Source organism: Echinops telfairi, unplaced genomic scaffold, assembly GCF_000313985.2.
Source record: "Echinops telfairi isolate 266 unplaced genomic scaffold, ASM31398v2 ScPeMD7_28;HRSCAF=97, whole genome shotgun sequence".
In the NCBI taxonomy this organism is placed as follows: Eukaryota; Metazoa; Chordata; class Mammalia; order Afrosoricida; family Tenrecidae; genus Echinops; species Echinops telfairi.
In genome coordinates, this window is record NW_022103925.1 from 562321 (window position 1) to 572241 (window position 9921).

Below are 9921 nucleotides of genomic sequence, written 5' to 3' on the forward strand. Positions count from 1 at the left end.
GTTGCAGGCGGCAGGAAGCCCTGTCCTGGTATGGTACCTTTGGTTCCAGACCCACGGGAGTGGGGGTGGGGGTTGCAGGCGGCAGGAAGCCCTGTCCTGGTATGGTACCTTTGGTTCCAGACGAGGAGGGGACTCAAAGGCAGTGTGCTAGCTGCTGGCCCCAAGGGGGCACAGAGGGGGGATGCCGGGCCCTGTGAGGGGGACTGAGTTGTGTGCAGATGGAGCAGCCTGACCCGAGGTGGCATGGGCCTGGCCGTGAGCGCCAGGCTGAGCGTTGGCCCTTGGCGCCCCTGGGTGTGCCCGAGTCGGTGGCTTACCCCTGCGCCCCCTTGCCATATCTAGAGCTAAAGGAGGCCCAGCGGCGGCGGAGGCAGCTGGAGGAGCGGTGCCGGCTGGAGGAGAGCATCGGGAATGCGGTGCTCACCTGGAACAACGAGATCCTGCCCAACTGGGACACCATGTGAGGCCCCGCCTCCCCATCCCCCCAGCAGCCCTGTCCTGTGGGAGGCTTTGATGGCGCCCGCCCCTCCCTGGGCGCAAGCCGGGAGCCTTCAGTACCCCTCCCTGGAGGCGGGGCTGGGACTCAGAGCAGCTGTTGCTGGCTCCCCAGCCAGGACTGGGCCTGGGTGGGCCGGGTCTGATCTTGGGTGACAGGACCCCTTCCCTTGCTTCCTGCCCAGGTGGAGCGCTAGAAAGGTCCGGGACCTCTGGTGGCAGGGCATCCCGCCCAGTGTGCGCGGCCGTGTCTGGAGCCTGGCCATCGGCAACGAGCTCAACATCACCCACGGTGAGCCCCTTCGCTGCTTCAGGTCCTCGCCCTTGGGAGGTGGTGCCTGGGGCTCGCAGAGCTCAGGCGCCCAGGACCAGCCACGTGCTCCCTTCAGAGCTGACTGCGGGTGGTCCTTCTCTCTGCCGGCTCTCTGTAGGGTACCGTAGGGTCCTCAGAGGTGGGCGCGTCTCTACAATGGGTTGGGGGTCCTCAGAGGTGGGCGGGCAGTGGTCTTGGTGGAGGAGGAGGAGTGCCGTGTAGTTGGTTCTGACCCGCAGCGACCCTGTGCACAGCAGAATGAAATTCCGCCCGGCCCGGGCCCTCCTCTGAGCACTGCTGTGGGTGAGCCCATTGTGGCAGGGCCTGTGCCACTCGCCTTGTCCTGGGCTTCCTCTTTCTGCTGCCCCCTGCTGTACCAAGCGTGGCATCTTTGAGGGTGGGGCGCTGGAGTTAGAGGATGACTAGGGGAAGGCTGCCTTTCTTGGGGAGGGTCCTGGTCTCCTTTCCACATTTGTGGGCACAGTGATCGCAGTCCTGGGAGGTCTTCCCCTGGGTTTAGGAGGTTCCCAGCACAGGGACCCCAACTCCAAGGGTCAGGCTCTGCTCTCAGCGCTTCTTTCTTGGTGGTGGAGGTTCCTCTCCTTCGGGAAAGCCCTGGTCTCCTTTCAGCATCTGCGGGCCCAGCCTTCCTTGGAGCGCCCTCTGTGTCTGGACATCAGTCTGCCCCTGGGTCCAGGGGTTCCAGCTCAGGGACCGGGTAAAAGGACGTGCTCTGCTCCCAGCCGTCTTCCTTGGTGGCAGGAGACCCTTCTCTCTTCACTTGCCTGCCTCTCTCTTTATCGCGCATAAGATGAAAAATGTTGCCTCTCCTCCTGACCCAGCACCAGGTGGTGAGGTTACCATCCTGTAGCCCTCCCCCGCTTGATCCATCCGCGCACACCATGAACATGGCCATGGCTGCCACACCTCACCGTCACACAGCGCTGAGCCACACTGAGAGCCGGGGCCCAGCCAGGGCCCCTCCCAGGAGACTGAGCCAAACCACGACTCAGCCACAGATGGTGTTTGCTTGAGCCTTGTTCTCGGGTTTGGTGTGACCTCGTCTTCCTTGAGGCATGGCCTGCGCCCAGGAGAAAGAGTGGCTGTCCAGAGTGGGACCCTCACCCCGGCTCTCGTGTGAGCCCTCCCTGCCCCCTCTGCTCTGGCACCTGGCACCCACCTGGGGCCACCCTGAGTGCTATGCCTGCTGAAGGCCACTTTGTGGGCCCACTTCACCTCAGCTCTGCTGCCTGTTAGGCCAGGACTTCTGCTGGGAGCACCAGACATGGGTCCCCTGCCCCTCTGACAAGTGCCCAGCTCTGAGTCTGGTCCCCTTAGTGAGTGTCCAGCTCTGAGCCCCTGGACCGCCCCCCCGCTCCGCTGCAGCCACCGGCGCTGCTCCCTGCGCCCTCGGCCCGCTGCACTGGGTGTGCTGCCCGAGTTAACTGAGGCTCCTTTCTCTGCCCACAGAGCTCTTTGACATCTGCCTGGCCCGAGCCAAGGAGCGCTGGCGGTCCCTGAGCACTGGGGGCCCGGACACGGAGAGCGAAGGTGCGTGTAGCCGAGCCTGTGGTGGGCGCAGCTCAGCCCCTGTGGCTGAACTGCAGAGCTCGCTCTATGGCGGGGGTGCTGGCTGTGCGTGGGGGCCTCATAGGGTAGAGGAAGCGTGTGTGGGAAGCAGCCATGCAGCCCTGACTGGGCCGTCCTGAGAGCGTGCAGCTGCTTGCGGAAAGAAAGCGAGCAGGCATGCTTCTGGAGCCCCCGCCTGCCCGTCAAGGAGGGGCTGTGAGCCGCTGGGACTCGGGAGTCACTGAGGGGCGAGCCTGGGCTCTGCAGTCACACTGCCGCCACTGTGCACCAGGTGTGGCTCTGGGGTCCCGGGCCCAGACGGGCACTGCCCATGTGCTACTGCTCTTCCTGCCTACTTGCTGAGAGCTAAAGTCAGGTGACACTCTGATGCCAGGCCAGAGATGGTGGCTGCAGCAAGTGCTCCTCCACACAGGCCCATAATCTCAGTGCTACGTGGCTGGGAGCAGCTGGGTATGTGTGCCCGTCACCACCCGTGACTCCGTGGCTTCTCCACAGATGCCGGCTTCCCAGCGGCTGACCGAGAAGCCAGCCTGGAGCTGATCAAGCTGGACATCTCCAGAACATTCCCCAGCCTGTGCATCTTCCAGCAGGTGGGCACGCCCGGGTCGCAGTGTGCGCTGGTATAGCCTGGGTCAGTGTACGCTGGCACGGCCCGGGTCACAGTGTGCGCTGGTATAGCCTGGGTCAGTGTACACTGGCACGGCCCGGGTCACAGTGTGCAGTGGCGTGGCCTGGGTCACAGCGGGCGGCATGGCCCGGGTCCCAGTGTGCAGTGGCACGGGCCTGGGTCACAGCGGGAGAGGGCTAAGGGTGAGGGGAGACCTCACGGTTGGTGCTGTGAGACTTTGAGAGGGCCAGGACATCAGCGTCTCGGTCCCCTTGGAAAATGACTTGCTACGTTCCCTGCAGGGTGAGTGCAGCCTCGGCTGCGAGCCAGCTGGCTACGAAGCACGGGCACTGCTCTGAGCTGGCTTGGGCACTGACTGAGCGCAAACACTACTTTGAGCTGGCACCGGTGCTGACCAAGCGCAGGCACTGCTCTAAGCTGGGACAGGCGCTAACTAAGCGTGGGCACTGCTCTGAGCTGGCACGGGCAGGGGCCACTCCATGCCTGAGGGAGAGCACTCAGTGCTGCTGCGAAGGGACCAGTTGGCCTGGCATAGGGCAGGGACAGCCGCAGACCGGGCCAGCACGTGGGGCAGGAGACAGAGCATAAGAGGAAGCCCACTGGAGTGGACATGGTACCCAAATAGCTGGCCCCAAAAACCAGGGTGTCGGCCTCTGGGTCGTCCTGCCCTCCTTGCCACCCCAGTGCTCCCTGGACCAGCCTGCTCTGGTGCAGCCTACACGGTGGGGCTCAGACTCTCACTTCTGGGCCCCGAAGTCTGCTGGCATGTCCCCGGTCAGGGGCTTCCAGGAAGGGCACAGGTGGCTTCCCGGTCTGTGAGCCTGGCTTTGAGGACAGTCTCTGGCCCCCTGACACTTCCTTAGGCTGTCCCTGGGACCCTCCTCCCCCAGGGGGGCCATCCTTGGGACTGCACCCAACTGTACCCTCACCCTGAGCAGCCATCTCTGGGACAGCCCTGTGAAGTGGCAGGTCTTAGACTGCAGACATATTTTCTAAGCATTTAAGTAGAGAAACAAAAGAGGAGACCAGGCCAGAGGAGGAGTGAGTTGGGGGTACAACAGTGGCTCTGATAAGACACCACCCACCAAACCCCCAAAGAGCTGCCTTGGAGGGCAGGTTGGCACTGCTCCTGTGGGCTTCTGTGGCCATCACTTCACGGCGTGCAGAAGCCTCTTTCCCTGCTGACCTGGTGCTTAGAGCCCACAGGGTGCCACCCGGGCTCTCCTGCATGGCCTGCAGCCGAGTCCAGAGTGCGGTCCGGAAATGACGGTGGCTCGGTGGAGGAGCAGCCATGGGTGGGCTGCAGGCTGTGTGGCCCGCGCATACTCATATGCGTGTGTTTTGCTGTGTTGACCTAGGGCGGCCCGTACCACGACATGCTGCACAGTGTCCTGGGGGCTTACACTTGTTATCGGCCGGACGTGGGCTACGTGAGTGAGGGACCCATGGGGTGACATGTATCTGATGCATGTGTGTATGGTGTAGAGGTTGTGTGTGTGTGTGGTGTGGGGGTGTATGTGTGTGGTCTGTACATTTGTGGGGGACACATGGATGTGATGTGTATCTGATGCATGTGTGTCCGGTGTATAGGTCGTGTCTGCGTGTGTGTGTGTGGTGTGTGGTCTGTACATGTGTGTGAGACACGGGTGTGATGTGCCTGTGTGATGCATGTGTGTACGGTATAGAGGTCGTTTCTGTGTGTGGTGTGGGGTGTACATGTGTGTGGTTGTGGGTAGGTATGTATTTTGTGAGTGGGTGCACATGTATATAGTGTGTGAACTGTGTAAGGCATGTGAGGTGTTTTGACAGTGTGTACCTGTGTGGTATGTGGGTCTGCATGTTTGTGGTGTGGGTGGGTGGTGTGTGTGGGCGCACGCATGTAGTGTGGGGGGGGGTATGTGTGGCGTGTCAGTGTACACGTGTGCACGGTGTGTGGGTACCGTGTATGTGGCATGTGGCTTCAGGTGGAGCACCCGCAGCTGGGCATGTACACCCAGGGCTCCCAGATGCTGTGCACAGCAATGGGTGGGCTCACTGGGCAGGGGCAGAGCAGCTGGTCCTGTCCTGGTGACTGCTGCACACGGGACTGAGCATGGGTCCAGGCTGGGGGGCAGTGGCCACACAGCTCTGAGCGGCCCCCCCACTCCCCCACCCCCAGGTCCAGGGCATGTCCTTCATCGCCGCTGTGTTGATCCTGAACCTGGACACGGCAGACGCCTTCATCGCCTTCTCAAACCTCCTGAATAAGCCCTGCCAGATGGCGTTCTTCCGGGTGGACCACGGCCTCGTGAGTGCCCTCTGTGGGCGGTGTGAGTGAGTGTGGGCGTGCTTACCCTGCCTGTGGACCACGGCCTCGTGAGTGTGCCCTGGGGATGTGCGTGTGTGTGTGTGTGTGTGTGTGTACGCGCGTGATGTGTGTGTGCACCCCATCAGATGGCGCTCATGGACGACAGCCCCGTGCGTGTCGTGTGTGCGTGCGTGCGTGCGTGTGTGTGTGTGTGTCTGGTACCCCTGTCAGACTGTGGTTTTGTGTGGGGGCCCTCTGGCGTGGCCGCCTCTGCAGCACGTGGGGGAGGGTGGCAGTGCTGTCAGGCAGCCCCGTGGGGTTGCAGTGACGTGAGTTTGAAGCTGAGTGACGACTAGTGAACATGAGAGTGTTTGGTGAGCCCTGTGGGCAGGCGAGTCTTCCTGAAAAGCCACTGTTTAAACTAGGGCCGGCGAGGCTCCAGCACAGACACGCCCATGCACCCCCACCTTGTAGAGTAAACAGCCAGCCGCCCATGTGGGCTTTGTCCCGAGAGAAGACCTGACAGTGTGGTGTCCTCGTGTGGAGGACAGCGTGCAGTGACTGCCCCCCACTACCCAGCATGCTGCTGGGGGCGTCTGCTTGTGCATGTGTGGATGCGGCTCACTCTGGGGGTCCCTCGGTCCCCAAACCCATGCCCTGTAGCCCCAAGAACCCCAGGACCCAAGTCTATCAGCTTTTTTGGTCCGCTAACAGTCGCTGGCCTTCATCGAGAGCTGAGGCAGTGTGTGCATCTTCGGCCGGGCCGGGGTGGGGGTCGGGGCTGCGGGCTGCGTGTAGTTTGTGGTTTGGATATGGGTCTCAGAAGCTGGGGTGGGGGGTGGGATGAGAGGCGTGGGGGGGGGGCGGTTGGTGCTCTGGGTCCCAGTCTGCTGAAGTTGTTGGCGGCTGCTAAGCTGCTCTCCCTCAGACCTCCACACGTTCTCGGGTCAGAGTACTGGAAACTACCACTCGGCCAGTGGCTATCAGCAGCCCCACTTCACCCTCTGCACGCCGGCCTGCTGCCATCGAGCTGGCTCTGGGGGGGTGCAGAACGCCTGTGGTTTCCGAGGCTGCCGCTCGTGCTCTTGGTCCCGAAGCAGCTGGGGGGTTTGAACAGCTGACCTCCTACTTCGCTGCCTAGCGCCCTACCCATGGTGCCACCAGAGCTCCAGGAAATGGAGGTTGCGTGTGGAAGAGGCCTGTCCTCCTGCCGACCCCAGGGACCCGTCCTGGTGTGCAGTCACACCAAGAGGGTTTCTGTGGAAACGGTCAGCTTTGCACCCCACGCACTCTGGGAACGTGTGACCAGCACAGAACTTTGGATGCCAGCGCTTCGCTGGAAGGGTCCCGGCGGGGCTGTGGGCAAAAGTCTGCTCACAACATCCATGTGAACAGTGTCCCCAGTCTGCGCCCTCCAGAAGCCAAACCTGTCCCCCACAGTTGTGACCCATCAAAAGTGGGGTGTTTACCAGGGTCCCTGAGAGCAAAGTCATCCCTCTTGAGAGACAGTCTGTGAAGCGGGCCACTGAGCCTGTGAACCCCGCCCCAACCCCCCGCCTGCCTGCAGGCTCTGTGTAGTCGGGCTGGAGCGAGGCGGCCTCCCCTCAGACACTGCCGCTGACCTTGGGTAGCGGACGGTAGCTCTGCTTCCTGCGAGTGGGGGAGGCCATCCCTGAGCGCCAGGGGTCGGTCTCCTGTCGGAAGAGGCAGAGGTCAGGAGAGGTGGCCGGAGCATAGCACTGCCCACGTGTGGAGCGTTGTGGCTCGACTGTGCCCGCAGCCCTGGGGGCAGAGCGTGTGGGTTCCCTGCGTCGGGCGGTGGCTGCCCCTTCATGGCCGTTTCCGTTATCTCCCAGATGTTGACGTATTTTGCTGCATTTGAGGTATTCTTCGAAGAAAACTTGCCCAAACTATTCGCCCATTTCAAGAAAAACAACCTAACTCCAGACATCTACCTAATTGATTGGTAAGCCTGAGTCTTCCATGTTCCCAGAGTATCGCCCCGCCTGCCCCCTGAAGTGTCTTAGGGCTCAGGGGCCCTGGCCCTGCCACGCACCCTGCCCGTGTCCCCTACCCTGTGGCTCCTGGGACAGCCCTGCTGTGGTGACTCAGCACCATGGGGGCAGTGCTGCTGCCTGGCTGGACTGCAGGCTGCACTGTAGGCCGAGAGGACAGCCGCTGCCTGCTGGGACCCCGGCTGCGGGAGGCGTGGCCCATGCGCCATGGTGGCAGCTGGGGCAGGGTGATCTCTGTGAGCAAGCGGAGAGGAGGACAGCGGCCCCAGCCTCGGGCTCGCGCTCTAGCATGCCTCGGCCTGGCCCTACCCGAGAGGGCCCACTCAACTGCTCACTGTCCTCTGCCCCTTGCTGACCCCTGCAAGACTGTGTGCCCTGGGCCACTCCTGCTTACTAGGCAGAGGGCTGACGGTCTGACTGTCTGACTGATGCCAGCCTCTCCCACCCCCCAAGGAACTGGCCCTGCCTGGCGCCCCGCCTTTGGGGGCCTCTGGGGCCACAGGGCCTGGTCTGCTGTCCCCTGTCTGCAGGATCTTCACCCTGTACAGCAGGTCCCTGCCGCTCGACCTGGCGTGCCGCGTGTGGGACGTGTTCTGCCGGGACGGCGAAGAGTTCCTGTTCCGCACCGCGCTGGGCCTGCTGCGGCTCTTCCAGGACGTGCTGGCCAGCATGGACTTCATCCACATGGCCCAGTTCCTCACCCGCCTGCCCGACCAGCTGCCGCCCGACCAGCTCTTCGCCGCCATCGCCACAGTCCAGATGCAGAGCCGCAGCAGGAAGTGGGCCCAGGTGTGTGTCCGCCTGTGCTGGCCGGGTCCCCCCCACCCCCCAACCCCCCCTGGCTTGCCCTGCCCATCCCTCTCGGGAGTGTGCACAGCCCTGGGGTAGGACAGAGGAGGGAGGAGGGGCAATCCCACCACCCCAACCTTCCATGGGCCTGTCATTGGGGTGTCAGGTCCACGCCTGGCACCTCCTGTGAGGCGTGTGTACAGCCATGGAAGGGGAGGCGGGGTGTGCTCTGGAGGGAGGGAGAGAGGGGCCGTGAGGCTGGGCTTGGCATCCAGATTAGTTTCTGATGGGCGGTGGGCAGGGTGGCAGGATCAGGCTCCATCCTGTTCTGGGCCCCTACACTGTGGGCAGGCTGCTGTCTCCCCTGGGGGCTGTGTCACACAGTGCCACTGATGTGCAGCCCTAGAGCCGGGCAGCCGTCTCTCGGTCTCCTCCCAGTATCCTGTGCACCTGCTCCAGCTCTGTCCTGACACCCGGGCGTCCTGTCCGCACAGGGCTGCGAGCCCAGTGACAGGGAGCCACGTCGTTCCAGGGCGAGTGGCTGGCTCCACTGCTGCTCCATTCCGTGCTGGACAGTCTGGGGACAGCCCAGTGGCGGCTTCGAGCCGGGGCTGGGGCACAGCAGTCACAGAGCTCGCCTCAGCCTCCCAGCCAGACGCACTGCCCTCTATTCTTGCCGTCACAGATGCCCACCCTGTGTCTGTTAGAGGTCTCCAGCCCTTTGTCCTTGGCCTCTGTGGTCCAGCCATGGCCTCACACGGCCATCGGGGCTGAGCAGCTGTACTGAGATGGAACCACGCCGCAGGCACAGATGGTCTGGCTTTCCCCAGTAAGGCTCGGCCTGCCCTCCCCCACAGGGCCGCCCACTCCTGTCCGTCCTCGACAAGGGTGCTGTTAGCCTGAAGTGGCACCAGGGGTGCCTGTGAGCAGAGCTGGCGTGGGCAGCCCAGGAGCTGGGCCCTGGCCTGGGGTGGACATAGGGCCTGAGTCAGCCGCACCCTGTGGCCTCTGGGTGTCAGTTCCTTAGGGCCCTTCCCTTCTTCCTCTACTGCCTTCTGCTCTCCCCTTGTAGGCACAGCATATACCACGTGACTGCGCACATCCACATGTACACAACACATGCCACGTGACTGCGCACATCCTCACATGCACAGCACACGCCACGTGACTGCGCACATCCACACGTGCACAGCACATGCCACATGACTGCGCACGTCCACACGTGCACAGCACACACCACACAACTGCACACACCACACGTACACAACGCATGACTGCGCACGTCCACACGTGCACAGCACACACCACACAACTGCACACAACACACGTACACAACGCATGACTGCGCACATCCACACGTACACAATGCATGACTGCGCACATCCACACGTGCACAGCACACACCACGTGACTGCGCACATCCACATGTACACAACACACGCCACGTGACTGCGCACATCCACACGTGCACAGCACACACCACACGACTGCGCACGTCCACGCGTGCACAGCACACACCACACAACTGCACACACCGCACGTACACAACGCATGACTGCGCACATCCACACGTGCACAACACACCACAATTGCACACACCACACGAACACAACACACACCACATGACTGCGCACGTCCACACGTGCACAGCACACACCACGTGACTGCGCACGTCCACACGTGCACAGCACACGCCACGTGACTGCACACACCGCACGTACACAACGCATGACTGCGCACATCCACACATGCACAGCACACCACACAATTGCACACACCACATGACTTCGCACATCCACATGTG

At 62.8% G+C, this 9921-nt stretch overlaps 1 protein-coding gene across 1 annotated transcript in view; it reads left to right on the plus strand.

The window, feature by feature from the left end:
• TBC1D14 (TBC1 domain family member 14) overlaps nucleotides 1-8904 on the plus strand; it is a 54777-nt gene extending 45873 nt beyond the window's left edge. The window contains exons 6-14 of the mRNA XM_004715085.3: nucleotides 343-460; nucleotides 681-787; nucleotides 2279-2359; nucleotides 2894-2988; nucleotides 4385-4456; nucleotides 5185-5313; nucleotides 7170-7279; nucleotides 7859-8117; nucleotides 8803-8904. Coding sequence (XP_004715142.1) covers nucleotides 343-460; nucleotides 681-787; nucleotides 2279-2359; nucleotides 2894-2988; nucleotides 4385-4456; nucleotides 5185-5313; nucleotides 7170-7279; nucleotides 7859-8117; nucleotides 8803-8904 — 1073 coding nt within the window. The remainder of the gene's footprint in view (nucleotides 1-342; nucleotides 461-680; nucleotides 788-2278; nucleotides 2360-2893; nucleotides 2989-4384; nucleotides 4457-5184; nucleotides 5314-7169; nucleotides 7280-7858; nucleotides 8118-8802) is intronic.
• The last annotated feature ends 1017 nt before the right edge of the window (nucleotides 8905-9921 follow it).